The 17,923-nt window shown below is 37.3% G+C and overlaps 1 protein-coding gene across 2 annotated transcripts in view; it reads right to left on the bottom strand.

The window, feature by feature from the left end:
• Positions 1-2,823: 2,823 nt before the first annotated feature.
• TEX55 (testis expressed 55) overlaps positions 2,824-17,923 on the bottom strand; it is an 18,126-nt gene continuing 3,026 nt past the window's right edge. The window contains exons 3-4 of one of the 2 annotated variants that reach the window (XM_006167629.3): positions 14,927-14,989; positions 2,824-3,856 (exon numbers count right to left, since the gene is read on the bottom strand). In XM_006167629.3, coding sequence (XP_006167691.1) covers positions 3,821-3,856; positions 14,927-14,989 — 99 coding nt within the window. In that variant the 3' untranslated portion in view covers positions 2,824-3,820. The remainder of the gene's footprint in view (positions 3,857-14,926; positions 14,990-17,923) is intronic. The other variant, XM_027767931.1, reaches the window with a different exon arrangement.

Below are 17,923 nucleotides of genomic sequence, written 5' to 3'. Positions count from 1 at the left end.
TTTTCGCTATAGGGCACATGCGCTCGCCAGACAGACAGAGGACAGAGACATAGAGACAGAAAGCGAGAAATCACCCCCCGGGGGGGATGGTCACGCCACAATCCCTTCTCCTCTAGTCTTCTCTCGGGATCTTGGGCATGCACGCACACGCACCCAGCATGAGTTCTAAGCCACCGGGTCCGGGACACGAACCGCAGTCGACTATGTGGGAGTCCAGCGACATAGCCATTACGTTAACTGCTGGTTCCCAGGATTTCCTTTCCTTTTAAAGCCAAATAATATTCCGGTGTATCTATACTACATTTTAAAAAGTCCATCAATGATGGGCACTAGGGTTGTTTCCACATTTTGGTTATGGATGCTGCTATGAATATTCACATCTAAGTTTTTTGTCTGTTTGGTTTTTGATGGATACATTTTTGAACTCCCTTGGGGATATATCCAGGTATGGAATTACTGAGCCATATGATGACATATGGAACTGCCAAACTGTTTTCCCAAGTGGCTGCACCATTTTTCATTCCCACCAGCAATTTTTCCATCTCCTCACCGAGGCGTATTACTACTTCTTCTATGAGAGCCATCCTAACGTGTGTGGAGTGGTATTTCATTGTCGATCTGATTCCTATTTCTCTAATGACTAAAGATGTCATATTTACTCTTCAATTAGAAGAGGGGAGCGTATAGGCTTGAAAATCCTGCTCCAGTAGCTTTCCTTTGGAATACTGTGAGGAAAGGAGGGTGACGCAAGGGTGGAGTGAGGGAGGGTAATTGTAATCAGAATTGCTCAGGTAAAATCCAATATTCCTACTGCTGACAATGAAACTGCTAAAACAATTCGGGCTAATAATAATAATAATGTAAAAGCACTATTATCTCATGAACACTTGAGACACTCAAACCTCATATCTATATGAATCATTTCTTTTTCCTAAGCATTCTTGGAAGATTCTTTTGAGGAAGACCCTGTCTTTTAAGCTTATTACTCTGACACTGAAACTTTTATTGTCTGTTTTTATTCTACATGACCATCCATGTCCTCTGTTGGTCTTACCCTGAAAGGGCCAACTCGGAGACGCCTTGTCTTCTTATGTTGGACAGCTGATTCCACCCAGATCCTCACCTGTACTGTTTACTCCTTATCTGGGACTACTTTCTACCACTGAGGGGCTAAGAATGGAATATACTTCTAGCTGACTGATCTTCTACACTAGACAGCTCTCTGCATGGGAAGCTTGCTCTTCATTTTCTTCCTTTTCCTCTCAGACAGACATGTTCAGATAGGACTGCAGAACCACAGAAGTCCATCCCCTCTGGTCTTCAGGGTATAGAGCACTGCTCAAAAGTGGCCTTCCTTGTGCTAAACATTCAACATCACAATTTTCAAAGCAACATATTTTAACAAACATGTTTTCCTGACCGCTTTTGCAGACCTGAGTAAAAGGCCTGCCTGAATGACTCAGATAAGCTGCTATCGCCACAAGCCATGACAAGCCCATAACCAAACTGGTCTGAAAGATAAGAATGCATGGTACAGGGCATTGCCTTGGCAACAGAGCAGGTAAGCAGGGCACTTAGCTCTAAACCATTCAGTATTCGGCTCCTTTCTGAGTGTGCACCAGAGGGGGCTGTTGTGCTCAAGCACTCACTTCACAGCTCTCCTCAGCTTTCCTTAACCTGGAGGCACTGGTAAGAGTCAATCAACTGGACTGGTGTGAAGCATTTTCATGTTGGGCAAATTCAACTTACAATAAAAGTGATGTACAGAAATTAAATGTATAAAATAAAAATAAATAAATTAAAAAAAAATCAGTTGACTATCCCCCTCCATAGCAGCAGCTTGGCTCAGAATGCCTGGCTCAGAACCCGTGGTGACATTGCACTGCTGAGACAATGTTCTACAGAGGATGCGTGCTAACAGCTCCATCCCGGTGAGACAGACTCTTGGAGTAGAGTCTCTGGTGGTGTTGGTGCAGGTACTGGCCTCGAGCAGGCTCACACCGCCCTGTCCTCTCTCTGCTCTGCTTGTTTGTGTGCTAGGACGTTTGGTGTGAACACAGTCTTGATATAGTGGAAAGACACAACTTGAGTCATGGGCTAATTCTTGACGCTCTCAACATTCTTTTATTTTTTAAAATAATTATTTATTTCATTTTATTTATTAACATTGTTTTTTATTTTGACCAAGTAGAGACAGAGAGAGAGAGAGAGAGAGAAAGTGAGAAAGCAAGTTGCCAGGTCCAGGACTTAAACCATGGTGGACCATGTGGGAATCCAATACCTTAATCACCACACCACCTGCTGGCCCACTCGACATTCATTACAAAAGATTGTAAGTGACAGCTGTGCAAGGCTTTACAGAAAGCCAATGGGAAGGTGGGAAGGACTCAGTTTCTTGGCGTGGTCAGGTCTGAGGTGTTCTGCTTTCAAAAACATGTTAAAGTTGTCTGGTATTAGTGCTGAGGAAACCGGTGAACGAGATCTAATAATTAATTTCACATGCTGTTGCTAAGATTGTGTTTTTGATCACTAATGATATTATTGGCTCCTCAATTTTTGGGTTATTTTGTTCAACCAATTGATTGGTTATAACCTTAGTCATATAATTTAAACTTTTCCCGTAATGTACTGCAAGTTTATTGGCTTTTACCTTTGTCAGCCTGCAATTATCAAACAAGCTCCTTACCTGTTTGAATGGAGAACATTTATTGAGTCTTAGCACAAGGTACATTTTGTGGATAATTGAAAGAGAAAGTAAAATAAACTTTGAAGATATAATGAGCTTTTTTAAAGGTTTAATTAGTAGAAATGAAGGTTTAATTAATAGAAATGAAGCTTAATTCACTGACAGACGACCACATTAAAACACCAAGTCACCAGTTAAATAACAAATAATCAAGCCTGCCTTGATGCTCAACAGATATTAAACAAAAGGCTCAGCTCACAAAAATAGTATCAGATGATCATATCAGATATGATTTCTGGGCAGATCAAATATCAGATGAACTGAGTTAAATCTAAAGCCTTTTGCTGTCAAATCCCAATCAAATTGGTTACACATTGTGTATCATGTAGTTATTCTTCAAGGGATAAACGAAATGAAGAAGTGACAGTCTGCCTCACTCACAGGTGTGCACAGAGTTGTATAACATTTGTTTTAGGTTAAATATCAGGAGTGAGCTATTTCTAGGAAAAGGTTGACTCATATCCACTAATGGCAGCCATAACAGACTGGGTTAAAGAGGAAAGAGAGTAAGAACATGTTGAAGGAATTAAGAGATACAAAAGAGATATTACAATAACAATCTTCCATTAAGAGAGAAAAAGTGCTGTTATAAATGATTTTCCACACATTTTTCTGAATGAAAATTGTGTAAACCGCTTGAAGACATGACAGATTTGTATGCTTTATGAGAAGTACTATCTTGGGAATTCGAGAACTTATTGTTGAGGGTTTTAGGGGAACAAGTATTGAAATATCAATGCATGGATAAGTATAACGTGTATATTTTTGTATGATTAGCCAGAGATATCTATAACCCTGATGTGAACTTTACAAATATAGACTGCAGGTATTTACTTAAAAATTAAGAACACATTTAGATAGAGTCACCACCAAAACCTATTCAACACCTAATCTATTTTTCAGAGTGGGAAATAGAACATAGTATTGACACCGAAGGTGACAAACAGGCTTAGAAGGTACATTTTTTTAACACAATAAAGGCCACCTATGACAAACCCACGGCTACATGTTACTGGAGGGGGAGACACTGATGACTGTTAACAGCATTGAAGAGAGATTTGTTCTTCGTAGGTTTCACATTTTGTCTCTGTTTTTCATCATGTTCTGTACCTAAGAAGAATGAAAAACAATGTTTTTCCACTTGCAGGTTTGGCCTAGTAGGAATTACCATATTTTGTGGGATTAAAATATGTAGATATTTAGGGGACCAGCAGTTGGCATAATGGCTATGTCGCTCGACTCCCATGTAGTCAACCATGGTTTGAGTTTCGGACCTGGTGGTTTAAACTCAAGCCGGGCACATGTGCATGGGTGCCCAAGATCCCGAGAGGAGAATGGAGGAGAAGGGATTGTGGCGTGGCCACCCCCTTGAGGGGGTGATTTCTCACTTTCTGTCTTTTTGTCTCTCTCTTTCTTTCTGGCGAGCACACATGCCTTATAGCAAAATCCTCTCCCCAACCCCCACCCCCAAAATGTAGTTATTTAAAATACAGAAGTCCTTGTACTGAGCTCATAAAAATAATTTAGACTTTGGAAAGTCTAGGGTACATGTTGTAATCTCTGAGGGGAACCATTATTTTACTTTCTCTTCCAATTATCCAAAGTTTATTTTACTTTCTCTTTCAATTATCCACAAAATGTACCTTGTGCTAAGACTCAATGAATGTTCTCCATTCAAACAGATAAGGAGCTTTAAGGCAAATATTAAAAGGCTTATTAGGGAAATGATCACATTCTGTATGATGCTGTGGATGATCAATACATGCAATATGCTTTGACAACACTCGTAGACTGTGCACCACAAAAACAGAGCCTTAATATAAACTATTATTTCAGTTAGAATGTATGAATATCGGCTCATCAATTGTAACAGAGACAGCACACTGGTGCGAGATGTTAATAGGAGGGGAGATTAGAGAAAGGAGGTAAATGTACTATCTGCTTAACTTTTTTATAAACCTAAAGCTGTCCTGAAAAATGAAGTCCATTAATTTAAAATCACCCCAATAAAAAAGTGTATAGAATCTAAGATAGAAAAGAGAAAAATAGGGTGATGAAAGAAGGTAAAGAGTAGAGGAAAGGAAACCAAACACATTGGATAAAAAATGCATGGTAAAACAAGAGATTTAAATCTAAATATATATTTGATTACATCCAGTGTAAATAACTAAAAACTGATCAGATCTAAATAATGATGGAGTAGAACTCAATAATATTCTATTTATAAAAACAACCACCATGCTACCTGCTAACCCCTCCATGAACTTTTTGAAGTCCTCTCATATCTAGAAAACCTAAAGACTTTACCAAAAAACTGCTAGAACTGATAAATTAATTCAGTAAAGTTGAAGGATACAAAATCAACACTCAAAAATAAGTAATATTTTTATACTAATAATGAACTATCTGAAAAAGGAATTACTCAATCCCATTCATAATAACATCAAAAAGTAAAAATTACATACTCAGGAGTAAATTTAATGAAGGAGGTGAGAGATCTGCCTACTGAAAACTATAAAACATTGATGAAAGAAATTGAAGCAGAAAGATATTCTATGTCCATGGATTGGAAGAATGTCCATAACACCCCAAGTGATCTACAGAGCCAATGTAATATCTATCAAAATTCCAATGCCTTTTTTTATAAAAATGGGAAAACAGTCCTAAAATTTGTCTAAAACTCCAAAAGACCCCAAATAGCCAAAGCAAAAACAAAAACAGAAACGAAGCTGGAGGCTTTGAAATCTATTATAAAACCAGAATATTCAAAGCAGCATGGCACTGTCATTAAAAACAAAACACTGACCAATGAGTTCTGCTTTTTTAGATTCCACATATAAGTGAGATGATGTGCTATTTGTCTTTGTGTACCTGGCTCATTTCATTTTTCATGAAAACAGGAAAAACAGACCCAAATTTTGTCTGAAACTATAAGGGTCCAAATAGCTAAAGCAAAACCAAAAACAGAAACAAAGCTGGAAGCACCTGACTTTGAAATCTATTAAAAGGTAGAGTATTCAAAATTCAATGGTAAAGGAGAGAACCCAGAAATATATCCTCATACTTACAGTCGATTAATTTTCAACGAAGATGCCAAGAACACACAATAGTGATAGTTTCTTCAGTAAACAGTGTTAGGAAAACTGGTTATTTATATGCAGAATTTAAAGTTGGACATATTTGATTTTGTATATGGATTAAAGACTTAAATGGATTAAAGACCTAAATGTAAGATTTGCCACTTTAAAACTACTAAGAAAAAAAAAAAAAAAACATGGGAAAGAAGTGCTCTACAACAGAGGTCTGGGCAAAGATCTCTTGGATATGACTTCCAAAAGCCCAGGCAACAAACGTAAAAATAAACAATTGGGATTGCAGCAAACTGAAAAGTTTCTGCAGAGAAAAACAAAACAAAGTAAAACAACAAAGCAAAACACAAAACAGGAAAAACTTAAAGTGAGAATCCATAGATTAGGAAAGAATGTTTGCAAACCATACATCTGGTAACAGGTTAATATCCAAAATATATAGGGAAATGAATAACAAGAAAACAAAGAACTCGATTTAAAATTGAACAAAGGAACTCAATAGGCATTTCTCAAATGAAGACATACAATAGTTAACAGATACATGAAAAATGTTCATCACTAATCATTGTGGAAGTGCAAATGAAAGCCTCAAGATATCGCCACACATCTATTGGAATGGCTGTGATAAAAATAATGATAAAAATAGTATTATCATATGCTGCAGTGATCCCACTTCTGGGTATATATCCAGAGAAACTGAATTAAGTATGCCAAAGACATGTTTCACCCCTAAGGTCATTGAAACATTATAGAACCCAAGATATGGAAAAATCCTAAGTGCCCAACAATAAATGGATTAAAAAAATTGACAGATATACAATGAAATATATTCAGCTTTTAAAAAAGACCAAAAAATTATATCATTTGAGACAATGTGAATGAGTCTAGACAACATTATGCTAAATGAAATGAACCAGGTACACAAAGACAAATAGCACATGATATCACTTACATGTGGGATCTAAAAAAGTCGAATTCATAGAAGGAGAGAGTAAATGTTGGTTACCAGAGGCGTGGGGAAGGCAGGAGGTGGGGAACTGGGGAATGTTGGTCAAAGAGTACAGCGTTTCAGTTAGTCAGGGAAAGTAGGTTTTAATGATCTATTGTGCAACGTAGTGACTGACTATACTTAATAATAATGAATTGTATATTTCTAAATTGCTAAAAGAGTAGATTTTAAATGTTCTTATCACAAAGAAATAATAAATATGAAAATATGTTAATTAGCCTGATTTGATCATTCTGTAATACATACATATATCGATACATTACATAGTATCCTATAGATAGAAAAAACAAATGTTTTTTCTTTTTTTAAAAGTTAAATGTTTTATTTGCACTTGCTAGAGAGAGACAGGGGGGGAGAGAGAGAGAGAGAGAGAGAGAGAGAGAGAGAGAGAAATCATCCCCCAAGGGGTATGGCCACACTGTAATCCCTTCTCTTCCATTCTTCTCTAGGGATTTTGGGCATGATGCACACACACCTTGGACAATTTTCAAGCTGCTGAGTCTAGGACTTAAACTGTGGTCAACCATGTGGGAATCTAGCACCTTAACCACCAATGGGAATCCAGCACCTTAACTACCATGTCATCTGCTGGCCCAAGGCCTTTTTTTTAGATTTTTTTTTTGCCATAGTGTGTCTGCACTCACCAAAGAGAGGTAGAGAGAGATTGAGAGAGAGAGAGAGAGAGAGAGAGAGATAGATAGAAATCACCCTGCGGTTGGGATCTCTTCTTCTCCATTCTACTCTTCGGACATTTGGCATGCATGCACACATGCCCAGTATATTTTTTAAGCTGCTGGCTCCGAGATACAAACTGTGGAGTCAACCATGTGCAATCTTCACCTTAACCAACACACCAACCACTGACCCCACAACTATTTTTCAATAAAAAAATAAAGTAGGGCTGGCTCCATAGTGCAGTGGTTAAGCACTTTGCAGAGCAAGTTGGATTCTAGATGACTGACCAGGGTTCCTGTCCTAGTTAGGGGAATAAATCTGACCTCACCTTCCTTCTTCCTTCTAATTTTCCTCCAGGGTTTTCCATTTGCTTAACCCAACAGGAAGTTAAAAGAAATGAGAGCCTGTTGATTTAGTTCCTACAAGCTAGTCTCTGGTAGAGAAGAGAGGGAGGTAGTTCTGAAGATATAAAGTGTCAAAGAGAAGATATATAGCATATGCAATAAGAGAAGGGGGTAAAAGGGATAAGGATTGGAAAGTAAAATAACTATTACTACTTGCAAATGATATGATTTTATAAGTAGAAACACCTAAAGAATCAGCAAATACATGACTAGAAATAATGAGTTTAGTAAGGTTGCTGGAATAAGATCAACAAAATATTAGTTGTATTCCTATATATCAACAATTATAATAGAAGCTGAAATTTTAACAATTCCTATTTATAGCAACATCAAAACTATGAAATAGTTGTGCTTAAGTATATCAACATGTAAAATCTTTATGAATATCAAAACTATACTGACAGAAGGAAGTTAAAGGAAACCTAAATAAATAGAGAGGATCAGTGATTAGAAATATGCATATTAAAACTGTCACTTTTCCTTAGACTGATCCACAGATTTAATGCAGTCTCAGTAAAAATCTCTGGACATCCACATGGCCTACTGTAGTTCAAGTCCTGGACCTGGTGGCTTAAAAATCATGCTGTGTAAGGGGCCAGTAGGCAGCATGGTGGTTAAGGGTGCTGGACTCCTACATGGCCAACTGCAGTTCAAATCCTGGACCTGGTGGCTTGCTTTCTCACTTTCCCTCTCTCTCTCTCACTCTGTCCCTCTCTGGTCAAAATAAAATACATAAATAAGTAGTTAAAGAAAAGAAAAGCAAAGGAAAGTTAAAAAAAAAAAAAGAAAAGATAATTACTCTGGGCATGTGTTTGTGCATGCCCAAAATTTTGGGGAGAGAATGGAAGAGAAGGGATCGTGGCATGACCATACCCCTGGGGGGTGATTTCTCACTTCCCCTCTCACTATCTCTATGTTTCTCTCTCTCTGTCTCTCTGGTGAGCACATATGCCTTAAAGCAAAACACTCTTTTAAAAAAAATCCCAGTAAGACTTGAGTCTGGTCTGGGCAGGCCTCCTCAGGTGAGTCCACCCTCAGCAACTGGGATTAACTTTGGAACTTTTGCCACTTTGTCACCCACCACTGGCCTCCTGTTCTTGCCCCGCCTACCAGGAGACTTGAGTCTAGCCTGGGAGGCATCCTCCGGTGAGGCCACCCTCAGGACCTGGGAGTAACTTTGGAACTTTTGGTGCATCAGCCTGTGCGCTATGCTTCCACAGTGCACAACTTGACTCTCTTCACTGTTATATCTCCTTAGCTTGCTACCACCTTGTCAAGAGCTGAACATTTGATAGAGGAGTCAAGCATCTGAAGTTACCCATAACTGCTCTGACCTGGGAGACACAGTCCTCCAACAGGAACATACTTGGGAACTAAAGGTGAAATTTCCTCTTTCAGTACTATAGAATCTACTCCAATAAATAGAAAAAATGAATGCTGCATCAGCTGACCAGCACGGATCTTGAAGAAACAAGATAAAACAAGAGTGAGTGCAGTAGTCCCTCTCTAACAGTGGATAGCACAGAGAAATACATAGAAATGTCAGAAAAAGAGTTCTAAATATTCATAGTGACAAAACTCAATGACATGCAAGAGAAAACAGAAAATCAATTCCAAGAAATGAGAAAATCATTTTCAGGACATGAAAGAGGAATTTTCTAAAAAAACAGATATCCTAAAAAAGAATCAAACAGAACTTCTTGAAATGAAGAATACAATATGAGAAATTAGGATCTCCCTAGAAAGCATTAACAGCAGATTGGACCATGCAGAAGAAAGTATTTCTGAATGTGAAGACACAAGTCTCCAACAGACCAAATCACCGAAAAGAATGAAAAAACAACCAAAAAAAAAATGAGGCCAACACATGGGAAATTCTAGACACCATGAAATGCCCAAATATCCATATAAGGGTATTCCAGAAGGTGAAGACTCTGCTAAAGGCATGGAAAACCTCTTTCATGAAATACTACCTGAAAATTTTCCAAATATAGAGAAACATGGAGAAATTTAGACCCAAGAAATAGAAAGGACCCCAAATAGAGTCAACACAAAAAGGTCCTCACCCCATCCCCACCCTCCTCTGGCCAGCACATCATAGCCATATTGGTAAAAACTGAAGACAAAGACAATATTCTAAAAATGGCAAGGTAGAAACGTCAAGTTACTTATAAAGGTTATCCCATTAGGCTCACATCAGCCCTCTCAACTGTAACAATTCAGGCAAGGAAAGAATAAAAAAAACGTATTCAAAACATTAGAAGAAAAACAATTTCAACAAAGAATACTATATCCATCAAGATTATCCTTCAAATGGGAAGAACAAATAAAAGTATCCTCAGATTAAAGAAAAACTGAAAGAATTCACCAATATTAGACCAGCTCTAAAGAAAGTACTGAGGGGTGTGTCGTATCAGGATAACTAAAGAGAGACAAACAGAAATAGGAGAACAAAAAACAACTGAGAAAATGACTAGCAAAATGACAGGGATAAGTAAGAACAAAAAACAACTGAGAAGATGACTAGCACAATGAAAGGGCTAAGTGTGCAAGTATCAATAATAATGCTAAATGTTAATGGATTAAATTCTTCCATTAAAAGATGCAGACTGGCTGAATGGATATAAAAACAGAAACCATTTCAGTGTGCATACAAGAAGCACACTTCACTGTTAAGGACATACATAGACTGAAAGTGAAGGGCTGGAAAAAATACTTCATACAAATGGAAAACAAAAAAAGTTATGATACTGGTATCAGACAAAATAGACTTTATGATGAAAGATGTAAAAAGAAACAAAGAAGGACATTATATAATACTAAATCTTGTTCACCAAGAAGATATAACACTTGTAAATATCTGTGCACCCAACACTGGAGCATAGTGTATTTAGTCTCTTTAAATACATCAAAGAAAGACTTTTAGATCTCAAGGGAGAGATAGACTGCAATACAATACTTGTAGGAGATCTCAACACCCCACTGTTTCCTCTGGACAGATCATCTAGACAAAATATAAACAAAGAGATACAAGATCTAAATGATACCATACCTGAAATGGACTTGACAGACATCTATAGAGTATTTCATCCAACTACCACAAAATAAACATTTTTCTCACTCTCACATGGAGCATTTTCAAAGATTGACCACATGATAGGACATAAAACAAGCCTTTACAAATTCAAATGTATAGAAACTATACCCAGCGTCTTTTCCAACCATGATGGAATCAAACTTGAAAGAAATTACTTGAAAGAGCCCTTGAAAGTTCACAAACAAATGGAAACTAAAGTACTTACTCCCAAATGACTTTACAACTATAAAAGAAATTAAGACTGAAATAAAAAGTTTCATAAAAACCAATGATAATGAACAAACAAGTGTTTATAACCTATGGGACACAGCAAAATCAGTCTTCTAATTTTTTTTTTTGAGAGTTTTTTTTGCTATAGGGCACGTGCGCTCACCACAGAGAGAGAGAGACATAGAGACAGGAAGCAAGAAATCAACCCCCAGGGGGGATGGTCACGCCGCAATCCCTTCTCCTCCATTCTCCTCTTGGGATCTTGGGCATGCACGCACACACGCCTGGCGTGAGTTCTAAGTCACCAGGTCCTGGACGCGAACTGTGGTCGACTACATGGGAATCCAGCAACATAGCCATTATGCTAACTGCTGGTTCCCAGCAAAATCAGTCTTAAGCAGGAAGTTCATAGCGATTAGTGCTCACAAGAAAAAAGCAGAAAGGTGGCAAACAAACAACCTAACAACACAACTCAGGGAACTGGGTAAACAACAAAAATAAACAAACAAAAAAATTCCAGGAGAAAAGAAATAATAAGGATTTGAGTATAAATAAATAGAGAATAAAAGAACCATACAGAATATAAATGACAACAAAAGCTGGTTGGTAGAGAAGATAAACAAAATTGACACACTGTTAGCTAGCTTAATCAAGCAGAACAGAGAAAGGAACCAGATAAATCAAATCAACAGGGAAACAGATGTTATTACAATGGATATAACAGAAATACAAAATATCACCAGAGAATACTATGAGCAACTATATGTCAACAAACAAGAAAACCTAGATGAAATGGACAAATTTTTGGACATGTATAACTTACTGAGATTGAACCAGGAAGAAATAGAAAGTAGGAATGGACCCATAGCAAGCAATTAGATTGAATCAGTTGTAGATAGTCTCCCAACAAGAAAGAGCCCAGGTCTCAATGGCTTTACTTCTGAATTCTACAAAACCTTTAAAAAAGAACTAACCCCCAAAAAATTCAAAAGGAAGGAACCCTCCTGAATTTATTCTACAAAACCTCCATCATCTTAATTCCAAAACCAAACAAGGACATGACAGAAAAATAAAACTTCTGGTCAATATCTTGATGAATACAGATGCAAAAATCCTCAATAAGACACTAGCAAAATGTATTCAACAACATATTAAGAAGAATATGCACTATTACCAGGTAGGCTTTATTCCAGGGGTGCAAGGATGGTTCAACATACACAAAATGATAAATGTAATACATCACATTAACGAAGGAAAAAGACATCAGATCACATCAATTGATGCAGAAAAAGCATTTGATAAAACACAACATCCCTTCATGATTAAGACTCTTAGCAAAATCAGTATAGATGGGACATTCATGAACACAATAAAAGTCATCTATGAAAATCCATAGCCAACATCATACTTTTGTTCTAAAAACTAGAGTAAGACAAGGCTGCTCACTTTCTCCACTCCTTTTTAACATAGTACTTGAAGTTCCAGCCAATGCAATTAGACAAGAGAGTAAAATAAAAGACATCCAAATAGGAAAAGAAGAAGTGAAATTATCTCTATTTGCGGATGATATGATGCTATACACAGAAAATCCAAAAGAATCCACAAAAGAACTCTTGGAAGTGATAAATGAATATAGTAAAGTGGCAGAATACAAAATAAACATATAAAAATCTATAGCATTTTTATATACCAACAATGGACAAATTGTGCTTGTTTTGGTCATGTATGCATGTCTGTGATCCAGGATGGCTGAGACTAGGGGTGGATTGTGGCATGAGGACTTGTTAGGGAATACTTGTCTCTCGCTCATGGAAGAAATATATCAATCAATTTTAAAAAGACTTATGATGCATAGTAATTAAGATTATCTTGTGTTGAAGCAAGGAGAGATAAATACATTACATGATTCAAATAAAGAGTGATATAGAAGGTATGGTCTTTTACTAAAAAGTTTACTGGATATCTGCTAGGAAGAAAATGAAACTTGACTCCACCTCATACCTTCTACAAGATCAATACCAGATATACTGTGAATATAAACATGAAAGGCGTCAAACAAAACCACTTGTCCCAAAATTAAAAAGAAAATCCAAACACAAACAAATTTCTACAAGATAATATAGGAAATAATGATAAAGAACTGCCAGTCTTAAAGGAAAATAGTGTTGAATTTGACTATATTAAAATTAAGATTTTTTCCAACAAAAGATATATTTAATGCATAGAAAGGGAAGACAAGAAAATAGAAAGATACCTGTAACAGACAATCCACGATTAATTATTTTAAAAAATTATTTATGTAATTTTATTTATTCATTTATTTATTTTAATTTGACCACACACACACACACACACACACACAGAGAGAGAGAGAGAGAGAGAAAGAGAGAGAGAGAGAAAGCTAGAAAGTAAGCCACCAGGTCCGGGACTCGAACCATGGTTACCTATGTGGGAGTGTCCAGTGCCTCAACCATCACGCCACCTGCTTGCCTCCCCACAATGAACTCTTAACCAGAATATAAAGAAAATTGTTCCTAATGAGTAAGAGAAAGACAAACAATTCAATAGAAAGACAAATATTTCCAAATGACCAATAAACAAATGAAAAAGTAAGCAATTGCCTTAGTAATCAGGAAAAAGAAAATGAAACTGCAATGACATATTACTATTTACTTATCAAAGTGGTTAATGCTAAAAACACGGGTTTTAATAAGCTTTGGTAAGGAGGTAGACCAACCAGAGCTTGTACACTGCTGGTGGGAATGTGAATTGGTACTATCACTTTGGAAAACTGAGACAATCAGCTAAGGCTGAGCAAAGATATATCCTCTGACTTAGAAATTACTCAAGAGAAAGGTGTCATGAAGAATTTTTTGTTGTTGTTGGAGAGGTTTTCGCTCTAGGGCGCGTGCGCTTGCCAAACAGACAGAGAGACAGAGAGACAGAAAGCGAGAAATCACCCCCCAGGGGGAATGGTCACGCCGCAATGCCTTCTCCTCCATTCTCCTCTCGGGATCTTGGGCATGCACGCACAAGTGCCCGGTGTGAGTTTTAAGCCACTGGGTCTGGGATGCGAACCGCGGTCGACTACATGGGAGTCCAACGACATAGCCATTACGCTAACTGCTGGTTCCCAAGAATTTTTTTTTTTTTGATAGCTCCAAGCTAGAAACAACCCACATGTCTATCAAAATAGATAAAATTGTGGTGTTTTACAAAATAAGAACTTACAGCAATAAAAATAAACAAACTGCAACCATATACAAAAATAGATGAATCTCACAGACAAAATTTTGAGACAAAGATAGAAACCAGATTGAACTCAGATAGAAATGAATCTATTCTATATCGTTTCCTTTCCTTGTAGTTCAAAAAGTTAATAAATCTAAACAAAAGTGTTTCATGGTCTTTGGTTAGTGGTAAAATTATAAAGAAGATATGAGGACGTCATTCTCATAAAAAATCAAAGTAACAGTTCTTTATACATGGGGCGTAAGAATGAAAAACAAGAAAGGGACATCTGAGATGCTGCCAACATTTTAATTTTTGAAAAACTCGAATGATAGTTACGGGTATGTTTACTTCATGATAATTCCAAGTTGTATTTTTTTGGGGGAAGTACACTTTGCTGTATATGTCCTGTATTTTACAATTAAGTGAAAAAAAAAGATTTTTTTTTTTTATCTTATTACATACCTGGCTCAGCATAAAATTCAGGGGGTCCTCTGGCTTTTCATAGACTAAACTTTCAGTGATCTGCTGAGAGAGAGCACGAGGCATGGCATTATGGTTCTAAACAAAAGTTGATCTTCCCATTAAAAAAAAAATCATGTATCACTACGAAGTAATGACTTTCTCCTTTTTCTCTTTTTCTCTCTTTCTTTCTCTTTTTTTCCCTTTTCTTCTTTTCTTTCTTTCTCTTTCTTTCCTTTTTAGTTTGCTGTCAGGCATGAGCACTCACAGGAGAGACACAGGGAGGGAGGAGAGAAAGTGAGAAAGTAGGCCCCAAGGGGGATGATCATGCTATAATCCCTCCTACTCCACTCTCCTCTTGGCATTTTTGAGCATAAATGCACACACTCCTGGAATATTCCTCAAGTTGCTAGATCAGGTCTCAAATCATGCCACGTGGGATCCTGTTGCCTTATCCACCAGCCACCTGGCTGGCCCATAAAAACTTACTTTCTTACTATTGATAAAATTAGCCAAACTAAGATAAAATTTGGAGGGATAAAAATTTAGTATTCAATAGCAATGGGTATTTTTACTGCTTTCCATGAAAAAAGAGATAATGAGAAAGTCTTGGCGAAAGTCTCTGTTTTGAAAATTGTGAACTGGCTAGATTTAGGAATCCACAATATGCTTTGAAGAATATTCAAAGAAAAGTCTTTGAATACAATATTTAAAACACGATTTTGGGAGCCAGTAGGTGGCATGGTGGTTTAAGTGCTGGACTCCCATATGGCCAACCATGGTTTGAGTACCAGACCTGGTGTTTTGCTTTCTCACTTTCTCTCTCTGTCTCTTTATGGTGAATGCACTTGCCCTATAGCAAATTAAAAAAAGAATAATAATAAATAAAAATTAAATAAATAACTTTTTCAAAAAATATGATTTTGCAGGACCAACAGTTGGTGTAATGGCTATGTCACTTGACTCCCATGTAGTCGACTGCGGTTGGAGTTCCAGACCTACTGTCTTAAATTTGCGCCGAGTGCATGTGCGTGCGTGCCCAAGATCCTGAGAGGAGAATGGAGGAGAAGGGATTGTGATGTTGCCATTCCCCCTGGGGGGTGATTTCCCGCTTTCTGTCTCTCTGTCTCTCTCTGTCTTTCTTGCGAGTGCACGTGCCCTATAGCAAAAATCTCTCAAAAAAAAAAAAAAGAAAAAAATTATGATTTTGTTTAGATCCTTCTTCCAGAGGTATTTGACTTTAAAAGGTAGAAATGGTCCTCAGTATTTGTAACATTAAATGAGGACGTATATATAAAATTTCAGAGACTGATTTTCATAATTTTGTGATTGTTGAATAACTCAGAAAACTATGATAAAGTATGACTCTCATTTGCAAAGAATAACAATTAGGGAAATCTCAGGCATAAAATATCAAGTCTGTTTAATGCACTCACATCATTCATTATGCATTTCATACATATTTCTGTTAAACACATAGGTGGTAACTAATGTTTCTAATAACAATGTTGCATGCATGATCATTATCTTTTCTTGATAGGTATAGAAAATCGTTTATAGAATGATTAAAACTCTCCCTCTCAAATAGATTTCATCCTTCAATTTAATAATCGGAAGTTCCCTAAAAAACTCAGCATTGGAGGGGCCGAGCAGCTGACATAATGGCTATGTCATTGGACTCCCATGTAGTCGACTATGGTTCGAGTCCCAGACCCAGTGGCTTAAACTCACGCCAGGCATGTGTGCGTGCATGACCAAGATCCTGAGAGGAAAATGGAGGAGAAGGGATTGTGGGGTGGTTATCCCCCGCCCCCCCCCCAGGGGTGATTTCTCGCTTTCTGTCTCTCTGGTGAGTGCACATGCCCTATCGTAAAAATTCCTCTAAAAAAACTCCCCAAAAAACTCAGTATTTAGTACTCCCCCAACAAAAGGGATATTTTGAGAAGGAAAAGTCATAAAACAGAGTTAAGGAAGTAGATATCACTTAATCCCTATTGTATAGGGTTAGGGTTAGGAATCTGAGGTTCATAGAAGTTAAATGATTTTCCCCAAATTACAAGCGTAGGTTGCAAAATTAGAATTATAGCCTTTGGCAAAATCAGAATTATACCCTATTGCAAAATCTGTGCTCTTTTTTTCTAGATCTTACTTCTTTAAATTTAAACTTCTCCAATTTAAATATTTTCATTTGAGGTGGGTCATTTTTTTTTTTTTTTCAGTTTTGCTAGAGGGTCCTGGCGCTTGTGGAGGGACTAAGGGGAGAGACAGGACAGAGAGCACTTGGATGGTCACACCGCAATCCCTTCTCTTTCACCTATCCTTGTTGGGACTTTGGGCATGCATGTACGCATGCCCAGAATGTTTTTTCAAGCTACCAGATCTCAGACTCAAAATACACAGTTGGCCACGTGGGATCTATTATAGTTGCCTTAACCACCACACCACTGGTAGGCCTGGATCATTCTTATTTTACACCTTTCTAATCACAAGTATTTTCATGCACATATTTTATCATATATGTCTATGTGCATTCCTGGGTAAATAATATTAACATAAAAATAAACCAAAACCAAAATAACCTACCAAATACAGAGAAAGAAAAATTGAAGATGTGATAATCTTCTGTAATTCAAATTGGCCAAGGAATGCCATTCTTTAAAGTCCAGCAACAATGTTGAGGTTCAATGAAATTTATGATTTCTGGGACCAGCAGTTGGCATAATGGTTATGCCACTGGACTGCCATATAGTTGACTGTGGTTCGAGTCCCGGACCAGGTGGCTTAAACTCACACTGGACACATGTGTGTGCATGCCCAAGATCCTGAGAGGAGAATGAAGGAGAAGGGATTGCGGCGTGGCCATCCCCCCTGGGAGGGTGATTTCTCGCTTTCTGTCTCTCTCTGTCTTTCTGCTGAGCGCACATGCCCTATAGCAAAAACCTCTCCAAAAAAAAAAAAAAAAAGAGAAATATAGTTTTCACAAAAAAAAAAGAGATCTCC

The sequence above is a fragment of the Tupaia chinensis genome, unplaced genomic scaffold, assembly GCF_000334495.1.
Source record: "Tupaia chinensis unplaced genomic scaffold, TupChi_1.0 Scaffold144909_1, whole genome shotgun sequence".
Taxonomy (NCBI): Eukaryota; Metazoa; Chordata; class Mammalia; order Scandentia; family Tupaiidae; genus Tupaia; species Tupaia belangeri.
The sequence above is the reverse complement of the archived record's forward strand: the minus strand, read 5'-3'. Positions and strand labels throughout refer to the sequence as shown.